We start from the raw sequence: 18,211 nt of genomic DNA on the forward strand, positions 1-18,211 counted from the left end.
AAATAAATACGGAATAAATTACATTTTAAAATATATTCACATACAATATATTTTTTTCAATTGTATTTTTGATAAAATAAATGCAGACTTAGTGAGCATAGAAATCTTGCAGAAATTGTATTCAGTCAGAATACTTTCAAAAAAATATGGTGCAATTACAGTATTTAGTAGTGGGAAGTTCGGATCATTTTACAGACTCGGATCTTTGAATCTCGTTCATCAAAATGAACGAATCTTTTTTCGAATCATTTCGTTCATTTCAGCAGAATGTATTTAAAATGCTACGTTAGCCAAATTCCCCAAACACATCAAATGTTGATCGCATTTAGAATAAGAAAAAAATTTCAATGCAAGGAAAAGGCCAAATTATGAGAGACAGAAACGATTAATTAATTTATCTGGATCTTCAGGCTATGCAGTCTGTTAGTTTTCCTCACCTCCCGATCTGAGCCGTCCGTTCATCCCGTGACATCCTCATAAACTGAGCTATGCAGTCTGTACCAGATACAGAATTGATTAGTTCACATTTCGAGTCTATCGACTTCAGGTTCGAGTCATTCTTTCATCACGTGACATCCCCATATAGGCTGAACGGATACAGGAATTGATTAGTTCATCTTTTGAGTCTTCGGTTTGAGTCGTTCGTTCATCACGAGACAAAAGAACGAAAGACTGAGAAGAATCAGACCAGAAGACTCGAGAGATGAACTAATCATTTCTCTTTCCGGTACTGACAGCATATTCTCTATGGGACGGACAGGAAGAATGAAAGACTCAGAGTCGGACCCGAACCCGAAGATTCGAGAGATGAACTAATCATTTCGTTTCCTATACAGAACCCATAGGATGTTGCGCATGCGCGGTCAACACAAAATGAACGAATCACTCTCTGAAACAACTCCGTAGTCCCGAGTCATATTAAAGATTTGTTCAAAATGAACGAATCGTTCATGACCCGACCCATCACTAATATTTACCAGGAGGGACAAACTGGGCCATGCTAAACATGCAAAACCACTCAATGCATTATCAGTAGCATTCTTGTGTGTGTGAACACATCTCCTTAGAGTCTACAACACATTGCTAAACAAGCTGTGGCTAAATGTTGACAAGCTGAACGCTTCTAGTAACACAAGCCTTACAGTGAAACAAAAGAATGACTTATTTATTATGCCAGAGCCTCAGTTTTATTCCTAATCACATTTTCAGACATTTGATTTTAATTAATGACGTCTCAACTGTTATCTTTCCATTAAATATTACATGCGATGAGCCAGCCGTCCCAGAGGTTTCAAAGACTGTGATGCGAATTTCTTTATAGGCCTTTCTTTCTTCAGAAATGAAATCTCAACTGATTATATCAACAGATCTGTGTATACTTTCAAACAAAGGAAAGATCGCTGTCTGTCATGTGCATGGGGGAATAAAAAGCCTTATCACAATCAGATAATTCAATTCATCTGAAAGTATATCGCCTTCTGACTTCCCCCTGATGAATTATTGTGCGCTTCTACATGAAGGATATCTAAACTTGAAGCTGTGTTCAAACAATGTTAGTTTCACAGAGAAAGATTCCCACTTCAGGCAGATAAGACGAAGCTCTTATCTGAATGTGTTTATGCGAGAGCGAGGGAGAAAGAGAGATGGGTGAAGCGTCTGTAAGGTGTCCTGATACATGCGTACCGGACGGGTGTGCGTTTCAAAGAGAGATGTGTGGAAACGGCTGACAGACTGTCACAGGCTGTCACACTGAGAGAGATGACAGTCATAACTAGCGGTTGCTTGGGTTATTTGTGTGGTTGCTATGGTGTTCTGAGAGATTGCTAGACGGTATATTTTACAAGGTTGAGATTATATGTCTGTCCCCGACTGACAAACACAAAATATAAAATTATGAGGAGACTTTCACTTGTCCCAAAAGAGTTATGACATCATTAGGAAAACATTTTTTTTATTATTAGCCTATTTATGGTATACTTTAAAAGGAGAAAAAATATGATGGTAACAAAATGACACAAATTATTAACTATTATTAACAAAACAATTATTATTTGGATTATATACAGTATACAAACACACACAGTAGTGGCCAATATATATATATATATATATATATATATATATATATATATATATATATATATATATATATATATATATATATATATATATATATATATATATATATATATATATATATATATATATATATATATATATATGTATGAAGAGTTCAGATGCAAAAGCCTCTAAGTGCCATCTGAAATTTTCTTCTAGAATTAGCATTTTTATCAAGCTCGTTTATTTAAGTTCAGTAGTTTCACTTAAATGGCAATTAATAGGTAATTTTCATTGCCATTTGAAATTACTGAACTTAAATAAACGAGCTTCATAAAAATGATCATTCTAGAAGAAAATTGGCACTTAGAGGCTTTTGCATCTGAACTCTTCATATAAATAATATACACTCACCTAAAGGATTATTAGGAGCACCATACTAATACTGTGTTTGACCCCCTTTCGCCTTCAGAACTGCCTTAATTCTACGTGGCATTGATTCAACAAGGTGCTGAAAGCATTCTTTAGAAATGTTGGCCCATATTGATAGGATAGCATCTTGCAGTTGATGGAGATTTGTGGGATGCACATCCAGGGCACGAAGCTCCCGTTCCACCACATCCCAAAGATGCTCTATTGGGTTGAGATCTGGTGACTGTGGGGGCCATTTTAGTACAGTGAACTCATTGTCATGTTCAAGAAACCAATTTGAAATGATTCGAGCTTTGTGACATGGTGCATTATCCTGCTGGAAGTAGCCATCAGAGGATGGGTACATGGTGGTCATAAAGGGATGGACATGGTCAGAAACAATGCTCAGGTAGGCCGTGGCATTTAAACGATACCCAATTGGCACTAAGTGGCCTAAAGTGTGCCAAGAAAACATCCCCCACACCATTACACCACCACCACCAGCCTGCACAGTGGTAACAAGGCATGATGGATCCATGTTCTCATTCTGTTTACGCCAAATTCTGACTCTACCATCTGAATGTCTCAACAGAAATCGAGACTCATCAGACCAGGCAACATTTTTCCAGTCTTCAACTGTCCAATTTTGGTGAGCTCGTGCAAATTGTAGCCTCTTTTTCCTATTTGTAGTGGAGATGAGTGGTACCCGGTGGGGTCTTCTGCTGTTGTAGCCCATCCGCCTCAAGGTTGTGCGTGTTGTGGCTTCACAAATGCTTTGCTGCATACCTCGGTTGTAACGAGTGGTTATTTCAGTCAAAGTTGCTCTTCTATCAGCTTGAATCAGTCGGCCCATTCTCCTCTGACCTCTAGCATCAACAAGGCATTTTCGCCCACAGGACTGCCGCATACTGGATGTTTTTCCCTTTTCACACCATTCTTTGTAAACCCTAGAAATGGTTGTGCGTGAAAATCCCAGTAACTGAGCAGATTGTGAAATACTCAGACCGGCCCGACTGGCACCAACAACCATGCCACGCTCAAAATTGCTTAAATCACCTTTCTTTCCCATTCTGACATTCAGTTTGGAGTTCAGGAGATTGTCTTGACCAGGACCACACCCCTAAATGCATTGAAGCAACTGCCATGTGATTGGTTGATTAGATAATTGCATTAATGAGAAATTGAACAGGTGTTCCTAATAATACTTTAGGTGAGTGTATATATATATATAATTTAAAATATGAGGGAAGAGCAAAACACTAAACTTGGTTAAGGTATTTATCTGACAAAAAGAAAAGGCAAGCTACAACAAAAAATGCATAGAAAAACAAAAAGCTCACAGGAAAAAGCATACATTAACTTGAGCATAGTTATTAATATTTTGTTGGTTTGCCTTCAGAAAACAATAGGGCTGTATACACACTTTTTGTGTGTATTTTGCTAATACAGCAAAAAGACATTATCAACACAGGAGTGAAGACAGGTCTGAAAAACAAATCATTAAAATAAGGTTTGTAAAATATTAGCCCTACAACTTGTCAAAAAAAATATTATGAAAACAATTTTTGGACCATTTGAGCAATACAACTCCCTGACCAAACTACATAGCAGGAATACTCAACTGGAATTTGTGTAGGCGACATAAGCACTGACCTTTCTGAATACAAAATTGTTTTTCTGGCTAGTATCTGTAACGCTAAAATCACCTCAGGTTTTTAAAACTGTTATCATCCAAATATAACATGATTAGACCAAGTGACTGGAGACCAGGAGGACAGACAACAGGGATGAGAAGTATAATGAGAGAGAGAGAGAGAGAGAGAGAGAGAGAGAGAGAGAGAGAGGGCCAAAAAAAAAAAAGCCAAAGATCTCTTACCACGCGCTGTTTGACGTTAGGTTTCTGCAGGAGCCACTCGATGTCCAGTGTTTGTCCATTCGACTGCCAGAACTGGTGATGGCAAGGCAATGTGGCGTTGTCCCCGACAACCCTCTTCATCTCGGTCTGAGCCCCAGTCGAGAGCAAACTCAACAGCACTGTAGAGAAAGATACAAACACAGCATGTCTGTGAAATCATGCGATGGACTGGTGGACAATTCCACATTTAGGACATTATTTACTTTCTTTAAAAAAGTTCCAGATTTTATTGCAACCCAGTCTCAATGAAAGACAATATCATGTTCCTCCTTGAGTGACACTTAAAGGAGTCCAGTTTTATCCAGATGAAACAGATGAATGTGAAACTGGCAATGGTTTATTACGTTGGCTGTTGTACGTATCCCAGCAGTTCAGAAGTGAAATGTCTGGCGAGTGGTGCTAAAAGGTTAATGCTCTATCATGTTCAAAAATAATGTACCAGCTACACTAAACCTTGCCATAATCCTAATTGACAGGGTTAAAAAAGCCAATGTGAGATAAAAACACATGTGCTGAAGCAAACATTCAATTTTAGTTTGTTTCTACAAGTCTTTGAGTTCTTTTATTGTGCCTTGTGTTTCACAGGACTCATACTCGAGCTCTTCACATCACAAGTGCAATGTTGTCCCACTACCAGAGCAAGTTTATTACATTTGAAAAAGCCACACATATGGAGCTGTGAATGTGATGAAAATGTCAAAATGTATTAGATCACAAATCATGCACTATGGTAAAAGTGTTTTGAGGTCATAACATAGTATTGTGCCAGTAACCTCTTGAAAAGAAGTTAAATTAAATTCTTCCCCTGTAATTATACTTTGTTTAAAAAGGAATAAAAATTGTTGGCGTTTTACTGCCACTAGTGGTCATTTCAGCTGGAAATGTGATGGATAAAATTTTACACTTGAACTATTTCTCACTAAATGTTTCACTTCGGAATAGATACATTACAGTTTTTTTAATTCCTCTAAGACTGGCATGGGCTTCAGCATTTATCATGCAGTCTAACAAGACACACTGTAGAAACACAAAAAAATACTTTAGTTCAACTTTGGAAGGTTAGTAAGTCCCCAAACCCCAGATTTTCACACTCTTCCAATTTATACATTTACAAATGCACCACAAAATGGCAAGTCCACATCAAGTAAACTATTTCAGACTCTATGAACCTATAGCTCTTCCCGCCACAGGGATCCTGGCTAATTTACTTGAGGCTGTAGGACATTGCCGGAGGCTTGAGTAGCATTACAGACAGGCGTCGTGGGGATTTGCAGACTAGTTAGGTCCCATGAGGCAGGAATAGGACGAGATGCGCAATTCCTTCCACCTGGTGAGAGGAGCTTGCAACACAAACAATGCAGCATAACTCACAGCTTCACCGCTCTTATGCCAACAGATATTTATGGAGTTCTGGAATTAGCATAACATTACACTTAATCTGCTGTCGAATATCACAAATAGCTGCAGACTCTTCACCTATGCAACAGTTGCTAAAATGATGCCAGCATACAGATTCATCCTGCTTCTGTAAATATTGTGACATTCCTCATTTTAGCTCTTCAACCCGAGGGAATAGGGAAGGGAATGAGTTGTATTGCTAAACACAGACTTGAGACTGATGGACGTGCGGTTTTAAGTGTGTTTTGTCTGGCTCTGCTCATTTGGCAATCACCACGTCATGGTAAGAATGCATGCGCCACGTGTCGCTAACAAAGCACTCGTGATTAGTTGACTGACATGCATGAGTGACTGTCTGCAACCCATGAGACACCACCTGTGCCAAAACACTGTTCCTACTGCGTCATAATACAGAATCAACGGGATGTAATGCATAATGCGATTTATGGTTTGATCTTCCTGGAGATCACCAGGGCGTGCGGCCAGGAGACCTCCACAACGTCATTACAATATGTTAATATAAAAATATATTTTAAAAATACATCATCAAAATTATTTAAAAAAGTAAAGATTCTGAAAGCATTGAATGAGATCCCATAATCATTTCATTTAGATTTACAGTAGTAACATTAAATCATATTTTATGATATGATATGTTTAATATGGTGATTATCTCTAAGTTGGACACCCATCTTAATATATGATATTTTCCATCTGAATCTAACCATGTCATGTCCACAAATGGAAAAGTTAGCCAGATATTGATTATCAAGTTAATTATTGTGCCTTTAGATCTTTCATTAGATGCGCCTTTTACCGCAAATACCATACTTTTACATATTCTTCCGTTATTGGAAAAAATGTTGGTTTAATTAGCTTGAACAAAACTGAAAATCATTAACAAGACCTTTGTCTCAGAATATATTCAATAATTTTAGCAATTCTCATTTGCTACTTAAATCTACAACATTTAAAAAAACACAAAATATTCGATCAAATTTGCGCAGAATCAACTTTGCGCTGCTGCCCGCTATCGCATCAAGGATCAGACAAAAATCCGCGTGTTTCTTGAAAAGCGAATGTTTTGGAAAGTGCTGCGGCAACTTTTGTGCCATCTAGTGGTTTAGAGGAAAATAAAATCAAAGGAGCCTTTTACCCCGTGGAGCCTTTAGCCCTGTTGGACCCGCCATTGTTTACCAGACCTGTACATGAGATTCAATACATTGAGCTCTAACGCTAATGCTAATTAGCTAGACTGAAAACTTGAGTCTGACACTTTTGTCAGCATTTCAGATTCAAACAAACATAGTTTTAAGTTAATGTGCAAAGCCACAAACACTTTTTTTTTCACAAAAGTATGTTGTTTGTTGGACCTGAGGCCTCATTGTTAACAAACATTCTTTGACATTTTTGACCCTTGATGCTAACATGAGATAGCTTGAGTTTGAGTCAAGCAAATGATGTTTCCCCATCGTCTCCTGTAGGCCACTATCCCTCTCTCTCTGTTTCTATAAATAAAAGTGTATGGTTGATCTATTCTACAGCATATTGTACCTGCACATACTATTCTTAAAACAGAAAGAACTGAATTAGCATAAAATGGAAATGTTGACATATATGTAGTACTGTACCTGCACTGAGTCAGCCATGCTGGAGAGGTTTAATGAGAAAACCCAGAAGAGATCTGCATGGGTCTCTTCAGGGTGCGTCCTCAAGTCATTCTCATTAAAGCTGTGTTTCTGATTCAGCACTATGATCTCAATAGGCTGTAGGCAGTGAGAAGAATTAGAGAAATTACTGCTCTGCCATGGCTCTTTGTCTCTTCGCGTGAACTGCCAAACTAAAACAATGAGTCAGCAAAAAAGCAGCATGAAGCTCCCCTGCAGTCAGCCCTGCTCATGATTTTTTAATGCATTGCTTGCATACTCCATCATCTGGTGTGATCTCCACAGTTAGGCATGTGTGAGAAACACTGAAGTCAATTGATTTCAGTGGGGATGGTACGGCTCAAGATGGCAAAAGAGAAATCCAAGTGTTTGTGAAGGTAAGGATGAAAAGACATTTTAAACTAACTAGCTATTTGCATTCATTTCTATCCATCAAACGCTCCATCAAAGCTTTCTTTAGGTGCTCATTGGGACTTACAGAAACTTGGGACTCGTTGGTTGATGTTTTTTTCCTCAGCTGTGTGGCTGTTCATAAATATTTAAAACACTTATTTTTTACTAATATTTAAAATATTTTGATTTGAGAGGCATCGGCCAATAATTGTGCCTGATAGGCTGATTAACAAAAGATTCAAAATATAGTGACAGTCAACTCAATTGGTGATGCATTTTGTATTTTCAAATACTGTTTGAGTGATTTTGAATTCTTGTTCATTAGACTTCAACAAATTTGTGTACATGTATTTTGCTAACATAAAACAATAGCATTATTTTAGCCAGCATATTGGCATCCATTTTTGAAAAACCAATTTAGTTGACCCACTATTGATGAATTGTCTGTGCTGAGAAGAAGCAGACACTATTCTGTCGGGCCAGACTGGGTCTCCTGGGACGTTCTCACTGGTTTAGCTCTGTGCAGATAAATGCTAAATGCCCTTATTCTCTCTCACACACACACATCTGAACTCAGAAATATGTGATTAAACTATGCAATAACTATCTTTCCTGTCCTCTCCCCACATCCAGGCCCAGATGTGAGAGGTGTATCTCTCTGCTCAGACCTTTGACGGCATATTTCCTTAGGCACATTGGAGCTCAGCTTGCTGAGTCATTCCTCGTCTGTTACCGTTACGGATGGACATAATAATGTGTTGGAACAAGCTGGCAAGATATCAAAGAACAGAATGAAAGCTGTTTTAATTTCATCCTCCTTCAAGGAAGGTAAAGCTCAGCAGCAAAAATATCCAGCATACTGGCAGCCAGGTGGTTTAATAGCACTGCTTCACATGTTGGTCTGCTTTATACTTCAATTCAGGCTGAAATGAAGAGCTACGTGATGTTGAAATTGGAAACTTTATCCTTTCCATGACGCAACAAAGCAATCGAATGTCAAATGAGATATCTTTGAAATATAAATAAACCAACGAACGGATCAACATCAAGAGCATACAACATTTTCAAAGGTTATAAGAGTTTTGGTAGAAATCCTTATTTCTTCGGAATGCTAGGTGGCGCTGTCTTAAAACCTTTCAGGCACCTTCAGGACATGTCGATGATGATGTCTACCAAATTTTATGCCAATATGTCAAAGAGTTAAAAAAAACAAACAGTTTATGACAAAATTCAAAATGGTGGAAAGGCGATTGGTCCGATGCTGCAAAATATGCATTGATGGATTCATCATGACCCGAGGAATCTGATCGTTTTTCTGTTTTAGTGTCAACATGAAATCAGAATGGACCCTTTAAGCTTTCTTAATACATGTTTCTTATCATATTTTGAATGATTTATTGGCACAAGGACAAAGATAGTTTGTCTTGAAAATCATTTCAGAATTGGAGCAAGTTTTTGCATTTTGATGAAATATTTTAACCACAAATCCCTCCCCTCAACACCATGGATCTGGTAATTAAAAACCACTTTTAAATTGATCAAGATCAAGTCCTACAATTTTCCTTCTTAAATATCCAATTTCACACTGAGATACATGTAAAATTGATTGAGATTAGGGTTTCATGTCAACTTTAAGCGTAAATAGCTACATTCTCACTGTATATTTTCTGAAAAAGGTACAAAAGCTGTCACTGGGACAGTACCCTTCCAAAGGGTTCTAATATGTACCATTTAGGTACCAATATGTACACTTTTGGAACTAATATGTACACTTTTATCACCAATATGTACCTTTGAAGGACTAACATGCACTCTTTAGGTACAAAGGTGTACCTTTTGAAAAGGTACCGCCACAGTGACAGCTTTTTCTGAGAGTGTACCTGACAGCTTAGCAAAAATCTACAACACTTTCTATGTGTGAAGCCATGACATGAGCTAAAGAGTCTTAAAGGCAAGTATGGTTAGGGTAGTAAGCTTCTGGTTTCTTTGGCTTGTGTTCCCACTTCTGCTGCAGATGTTTTAAATTGTCAATTTACTGCATTCAATTTCCCTTTAGACTAAACTACCTCTTTAGAGGAAATGTAACAAAGGAAAATGGAAATGAAATGGATTTTAAGAGAGAGAGAGAGAGAGAGAGAGAGAGGGAGAGAGAGAGAGAGAGAGAGAGAGTTCTGTGAAAATGCCCTAGGGGGAGTTGTGCTCCATTAGATTCACCTCTCTCACACACTCAATGAAAAGCATCTCCTTTGCTAGTCACCACACCGTCAACAACCGATACCTCAAAATCTCGTCCTTAAACTCCTTAACCCCTCAACTCTGCAAAAAAAAAAAAAGCCTGCAAATCGAATTTACGACCACGTCCATCCCTGGATTACATTCAGAGCACAAAGGAAGTAAAGGAGATTCCGTGCTAACCAAAACAATGACTGCTAATAAGCAATAATCTCATAATTCAATCTGAAGCGCTAGCCAACACACAAACTTCCAGTCTAGTCGAGTCAGAATTTAAATTAGATTCAGTGCAATGCAATCCCTCTTTAACCCACATGCGATAAGAAATTCACTGTCCCAGTGAACCGGAGCAAAGGCAAATCAAACTAGTCAAACAATGTCCAACATAAGTCTATCTGAATTAACTATATGGTCTAAACTTTTAACCTTTGACCTCTAAGAGTCTTACTTTAAGAACAGATCAAGCAGAGCTTACACACTCTAATGCTGCTCGTCTTGTTATCCGCGATCTCTCGTGAGCTGTCTGTCTGCTGGGAGGCTCAGGGACAGTTGCTGGCATGTAAAGTAACACACAATGAAACTGACTTCCTGATGAATTTAACAGAATAATCAATACGTGCTGTTAACTAACAGGCTGTTAAGCAAGTCAATGTCTAAGCATATTGTACCTTTGCAGCACTACTTTGCAGCACAGTACCTTTGTACTAAATATCTCAGATATAAAAATATATATATGGTTCGAGAATCTATGTTATATACCTGTGGTTACTTTTATTCGCTATATCCATTACCATTTAAAAGTTATTACAGTTTAAAATAACTCTTCTCTATTTTAATATACTTTAAACCAAATGTATTCCTGTGATGGCAAAGCTGAATTTGCAGCATATTTTTTTGCAAACCATGATGGTTTTTTTTTTTTTTTAGGATACTTGAATAGTTGAATAGAAATAAACCACATTTATTTGAAATAGAAATCATTTGTAACCTTTTTAAATGTATTTACTGTCACTTTTTGTCTTTACTGTTACTAATACATATTAGTTACTAAATAATAAGGTTACACCAGATGATGTAGTTACATTGTACTTACTCAAATTAGTACTGATTAATATTAATTAACAACATGTACTTACTATGGAGTTACGGTTAGGGTTAGGTTTTGGGGTTACACTTTATTAAGTGCTAAGTAATATTGAACAACTACATTTACTGTTATTACTACGGTAAGTACATGTAACATATGTAACATGGACACTGTAAAATAAACTGTTACCGGATTTGGTTGAGGGTTAGTTGAATGTAATTATGCCTAATTTACCTTTATTACTATGGTAAGTAGATATAACATGCAACAAGGACACTGTAAAATAAAGTGCTACCGGTTTTGGTTTAGGGTTAGTAACTAATGTTAATTATGCATAATTTAATTTTATTACTATGGTAAACATGTAACTACATCACCTTTAAAATAAAGTGTTACCAATAATAATAATAATAATAATAATCCTTAAAGTTCACTTATAATGTTAACCAGGACAGTTCCTTAAACAGGTTGTTTTATGTGCTGTACTTTAGACATTATGTGTAAGACTTTATATGTAAATTACATCTGCTGTGATTGGCTAACCGCATGCACTGCTGTAGTTTACACTGACAGGCCATGTTTCTAAACACTGAATAGGCAATGATATGCAAAGATGCTCAGTCACCCGATCTAATGTCAAGACCAAACTGTTTTGACTCGTGGTGCAGTTTTCATGAACGATCTCTGACTGGGGAGGGAGGTTTGCGTTGTTTAGTACATCTACATAGCACATGCAGCTCTTTATTTCAGAAGAGCAAGGACAATCCTGTTTTCCATGGTCCATTTAACCCTTAAAGACCTAGAACATTTGTGGAGCACCAGACTCACCTGTACTTTTCTTTGTTTTTATAACCCATTATAGCAGTCGGCATCAAGTGCCATATCTCATTTTAAAAAGGAGAACTTGAAGTTTCAATCAAGCTCATTTAAATTCCAAATTTTACATTTATTTTGTCTTAGAATGGATGAATTTACCAGATTTAAGAAAAACGGCAGCAATTTTTGTGTGTATGTGTGTTTTTTTACTCAACTCAAACAAAACCTCCTGAAGTTTGGATTTTTTCCTTTAGAAAGTTTTACTTGGATGTTCTAGATTTCCAGATGACATTGTCTACATTTAACAATCCTTAAGCAAGTTATAGCCATTTATTACAACATTATTATAGGCGATTTTCAGTGAAACGCTGGTGTTTTTTTATTTAGTGACAATGTAGATGTGTCCAAAAAAGTTCAGGAAGTAAAATAAATAGAAATATTGTTATACAAAAATAGAACACTGAAGCAAAAGTGACTTATATACATATATGTGTGTGTATTCAATCAGAACATGGACAACAAACACACATAGTGCAGCAATAGTGTAAACAAGCTGTTGAACTCTGTTGAAACACCCTCAGACCCCTGATGCTGCTTTGCCCTGCATGGCTCACATCTCAACTGAACTCAATTCAATTCATTTATGAAAATAAATTCATGGGCGCTGCTGACATGTAGCACACATCATCTGATTCTCTCTGACACATGATAATGTGCCGTTGCAGATGAGAAAACACGGAAATATTCATGCCCCCGGAGCAGTAGAGCACTACAGCACTTCCAGACAGGTGGCAGAATTAACTAATTTTTATATTCGCCCTTTGGAAGCTTGGCTGGATGTGTTTTAGAGGTTATGACAAAACCAGGCGAGAAATATAGTACATCAACAACAGGACTTGCATGTCTGTGTGAGGAGAAACCAATGCTATATATACACACTACACTATATATACACTATATATATATATATATATATATATATAGAAAACAGTTCTTTAAAATTGTAATGTACTGTATATAAACTGATTTTAAAAACAAAACAATAATCCATAATTTATTATGGTTCAGATGATTTTGAATGTTGCATGAAAGTTAGGTCACATCTGAATGTGCTGCATGGACAGATATGATAAGTTGTGCACACACTGTATGCAAAAAAAGAAGAAGCATAAAGTCACACAAACAGACTTTCCATCTGCTGTTTTAAAGACTTGTTCTTCAGTGAGATCATCTGTAGCCTTCATCTGTTCGGAAGTTTATTAGCTTCCAACATCGTCCTTCACAATTTTTAAAATACACATTTCAAGTTCTCTTCAATCTATACCAGCAGGCACACCCTTAATCAAAAACATTTCATCTGCCAAACGTCTGCTATGGTTTACACACACACACACACACACACACCATGTGTTTCCATGTGTTATGGGGACTTTCCATAGACATAATGATTTTTATAAACGGTATATTCCATCCCCGAACCCTACACCTAAACCTAAGTCATCAGAGAAAACTTTCTGCATTTTAACATTTTCAAAAAACATAATTCTGCATGATTTATAAGCTGTTTTCCTCATGGGGATCAAAAAAATCCTCCCCACAAGAACAAATATTGAGGGTATTAAGGTAGCGAATACCTGAACAACACCCCTACACACACACACACACACACACGCACACACACACACACGCTAGCTACTTCTGACTGGACAACAATTCCTTCAGACTAAAGACAGTCCTTTGATGAGATAATATCCCATAATCCTCTTCATGTCATGGGTGGTCACTGTAACCTCAGCTGGGTCCGCTCATTTACACTCCACTAATACCAGCAGAGCTCGTCCTTGAGAAATGACCGGGGATTGTGATCGCTGTAAGGATGGGAATGACGGACTACAGGATGACCGGACGTTTATCCTGGTTACACAAGGTATGTTGAGGCGTTCTGATAATTCACTGAAACAAGTTTTAGCTGTTTGGGGCACAATTTAAAAATAGTTGCTCTCATTGAGTTGCACATTTGAAGTGTTCTTCAAATCTTAATGGTACATTTAAAACATAACTATACATAATATTAAATACATAAAACTCCACTTTCATGAAGGTTTCTTTACAAACTTAAGTACGCTTTTAAAAAGTGCACTTTGTAATTGTTGTGAACTCCTCCGACACTTGGGTTGAAGATCCCAGCTTTATTGGGACAATCCCGAATTGTAATTCATATAACAACAGGTCAAACACACTGGCAAACAATCCGAATGAGCAACAATGATTTCCATCCCCAATTTTAAACATTAATTATAGCCATTAAACATTACAGTGTAATTGAATGAAAGCTATACATTTTTTTTAAAGCGTTTATTAGGCTTAAAAAAATAGAACGACTTTTAAGTTTGTTTTAAGTGAACTTAAAACGCCTCACATAAACCCATAATAAATGTCATATTTACCGGTTCCCCTTCTGTCTAACAGGATATATACAGAAATTGAATAAAGTTATCAAACAGTCTGCACTGCATAAATTATAAACACACAGAGCGTTGCTTTCTGCGCTGGAACTCTCTAGACCTCATCTGCTTCCCATTAAAATACAATACACACAGCACAATACTTCTGCCAAAATGCATTAAGCTCACATTAAATCACTCGTATTGATTAAACACTGCAATAATCAAATATTAATCTGATCTGGATTCAATCCGTATCTAGGAAACGAGTCCATGTTTTTCCAGTAGATCCTGTCCCCTCTGGAATGCAGCTGGATCATGGAAAACCTGGACATGTGGTCAAGATTCACGTCACACGGACTGCTTTGTGCTCAAGAAGAGAGAACGAGGGTTACTCATATACGACGCTCCCAAAAACACCGTCAGATTTCCCATCATGCTTTGGCACACTGCCTCCGTCTCTCTATGTTTGTAAACCTAAAACATGCTCGTGACAAAATGGAAAAGGGTAGAGGACATTTCACACCCCCGTCCCAGACGCAGAGCTCCCTGCCCATGGTCGTTCGGCTGACGCTTCACTCAAAGCCGGTTGGACGTTTTTGGAATGGATGTTCGGCATTTACATTTTAATTATGCCTATGAATCTTTGAGCGTTCTGTCAAACCCGGAGACTAATCTGTGGATGCCTTTGGCTAGGAAAGCTTTGAAACAAATGGCCGCCAAATAATGGCTGGTCGACACAACGTTGCTTTACAGATTTTAAAGCCGCAGTGTGTCTTTTTGGTTGCACCAAATGACCAAACAGATGAGTTACAGACTGAACAAGATGATGTTTCCAAACAGAAAATACCACTGTTTTCCCACAACTCTGTGTGTCCTTAATTGTATTGAATGTGCACTTGTAGTGTACTTCAAATCTTAAAAATATACTTGAAAAAAGGTCTTGCAGATAATATAATATTAGTGAAATTAAAGGCCACTTGAGTATACTTAAAGATAGTATACTTTCAAAGTGCAAAGTATATTTAAGTCAGTCGTCTTTTCAAAAGTATGCTAAAGTGTACTTCTTTTTCACAAGGGATAATATAAAACTATTAAAGCAAACATATATGCTTACTTAGCTCTCATATTTCAGAAAACTATATAAACATATGTGGGTGGGACAGAAGAAATATAGCTTTGTCTAGATCCTTGACTCTCCAAATATCCATCATCTGTGTAAACGTTAAGCTTAATTTCTAGAAAGAATGCATTCCTTTCATCTCCTCCCTGTGAAAAAAAACAAAAAAAAAAACATGCACTTTTTTTCAGGGTATCTATGCACTTTTGTTTTCAGTAAAGCAACAATCTCAGGATGACAGTTTGTTATTTTCCCTGGCAGACATTTGGTTTTGTGAATATGAGAAGTAAATATCCATTACTTGATGAAGGAAAGCTCTACAACAGCCACTGCTGGTCTCTTTCTCTCTCACACACACTCAAACACACGTTTGTCCCTGCAAAGTTCAGGTTTATTCTTGACTGTGACATCCAAACAGATGGTCTGGGATCTGAGGAGGACACTGACTGAGGGAGAGAGAGAGAGAGAGAGAGAGAGAGAGAGAGAGAGAGAGAGAGAAACACACTCTCCTGCTCACCTGGAGTTTACTTGACAGCTAAAATTTTGAGGGGTTAGAAAACTTGTAAAATGTGAAACACATAAGAAATCTGCATATACGCACTTTGAAGGTGGAATAGAAAATTTCTTTCCTAGTCACAAGAAAGAAAGAAATACATAGATATTTTTAATATTTCAGTTGTTTCTAAATAAGATAAGTATTATTTCAGTATTCATTATTATAGTTTTTATTAATATTTTGAATTAGCTGTTATATTTTAGTTTTTCATTTTAATTTTAGTTAAATTTGTAGTCATTTTGTTTTGTGCTTCTTGTTAAATATTACTATTTAAGTAAACAATTTAGTTTTAATTTTTACTTATTTCTAGTTAGTTATTTAATGCTTTAACTCAAGTTTATGGTAACATTTGATCTTTCATCTAATATTTATTTATATATTACCTATATTTTATTTTTAGCTATAGTTTTAGTTAAATATAATAGCCCTGCAAGGTATAGCTCACAAAAAAGAGAAGAAGAATAAAAAAATTCTGTCCACTGAAATATAGCACATAAGTCATATTGACCATTTTCATTTTTTGGTGCTTTTTTCATAATTTTGGAGCTTGCCAGCTGAGATTCCTTTTAACTCTTTTCCCTGCCATTGATGGACATTTCTGGCAATCGAAGTTTTACTCTGTTATACGGTAGGGGGCGCTATTACACATCTTCTGAAAGACTACTGACTCTGGATCAAAACACAGGCCAAAAAGAAGCAGAAACAAGCGACAGAAGCATTACTTACGCACATGTAAAATAATGTGATCATCAAACATTCAACAGCATACAAGTCAAAACTGCCGAAAGTTACTGAATGAAATGTCGACCCAGGACGAGGTCTCAGCTTTTAAGCAGAGGCTCTGTTCTTTCTTTTGATATATTGCATGTTCAGATATTCATACAAAACAAAATATCTCCATCTCCAAAGAAAGTCATAAAGGTTTCAAAAATCATGATGGTGAAACTATTTCTAGATCAAATAGAGACCTTTCTCAGATTCATCTCACAAATTCATCTACAGGTTCAACAACGTCTGTCTCAAACTGTTCTGAGAATTTCTCAAAGAACTCAAGTCTGAGAACTCAACATGACCTCAAACATTTCTCATAAAATCCTTCTGAAACCAAATTATCTGAGCTATGCTATCCTCATTCATATTACTCTGTGTCAACATTTCTCTTATTTTTGTCTCTTATTATTTCTCCTAAGGCTTTTTTTTGCAATCTCTGAGCCATACAAATCTCCTTTGGGTAAGTTCAGACCTGGCTGCAATATCATAATAAAGTTTTGCTGTCAGGAAAGATGGAAGGTGGCCTCTCAGTTCTCTGACTAAAAAAGTGCAAGCACTGTCTGCGGCACAAAAAAAAAAATTACTACTGAACATCTCTGAACTTTTTTCATGACTTCAGCAGAATCCGTCACAAAACGGATTCATTACCCAGCACAGAAAACACTCAAATCACTGACACAGGCCGTTCTGTTTCCATCTCCCACCTGACGTTTAAAGCCACAGCGGGCAGCGTTCCACCTGATCTGAGACGCCAGAAAGAAGGACACCTCCCGCTCTTTTATTGATAGCGTCTCATTTCCATTTCTAGCCAGCAGCGTCTGATCCTGTCACACATTGTAGGAGCTGAATTTCAGCAGTGACCTCCCTGGATCGATACTTAATAAGCTTTTGTGCAGTCGAGCCCATTTTGCTACAATCTGCAATTTTTTTTATGCCCATTATGGGAAATCCAGCTGACTAGGTGTATGTATCTGCATCTCACAGCTATTGGTTGATGGATGCACGCAGACCAATGCAAACGTGAAATACTATCATCTTACCACTGCTTCTCTCTCTCTCACCGGTATATTATGAGTAATTCAATACTCTGCAGAGGGTTTAAAAATGACACTGTGTTCAAGGCTCATAAACAACGGAATAAAACAATAAAATAAAAACCAAGGGGAGTACAAAAAATGTGTGAACATAAAAGCTAATTGACAGTAAGTCCCATCATTCATATCTGATTGAGTCTAGGGCTGGGAAATATATAATCGAATATTTGCATTATATAGTATTCCTGACAATTTTGCTGATTATATAAAATTAATGCACTTTTTATTTGAATGCACTTTTGAATTTGC

At 37.0% G+C, this 18,211-nt stretch overlaps 1 protein-coding gene across 3 annotated transcripts in view; it reads right to left on the reverse strand.

Annotated features, from left to right (window-relative positions):
- Positions 1–18,211, reverse strand: part of clmpb (CXADR like membrane protein b) — an 88,789-nt gene that overhangs the window by 18,368 nt on the left and 52,210 nt on the right. For all 3 annotated transcript variants that reach the window (XR_013821528.1, XM_079874305.1, XM_079874304.1), the window contains exon 2: positions 4,346–4,503. Coding sequence is in view for 2 of the 3 variants with exons in the window: in XM_079874305.1 (XP_079730431.1) it covers positions 4,346–4,503 (158 nt within the window). In the remaining variant the exon portion in view is untranslated. The remainder of the gene's footprint in view (positions 1–4,345; positions 4,504–18,211) is intronic.

Source organism: Squalius cephalus (genome assembly GCF_949319135.1).
Source record: "Squalius cephalus genome assembly, chromosome: 6".
Lineage (NCBI taxonomy): Eukaryota > Metazoa > Chordata > Actinopteri > Cypriniformes > Leuciscidae > Squalius > Squalius cephalus.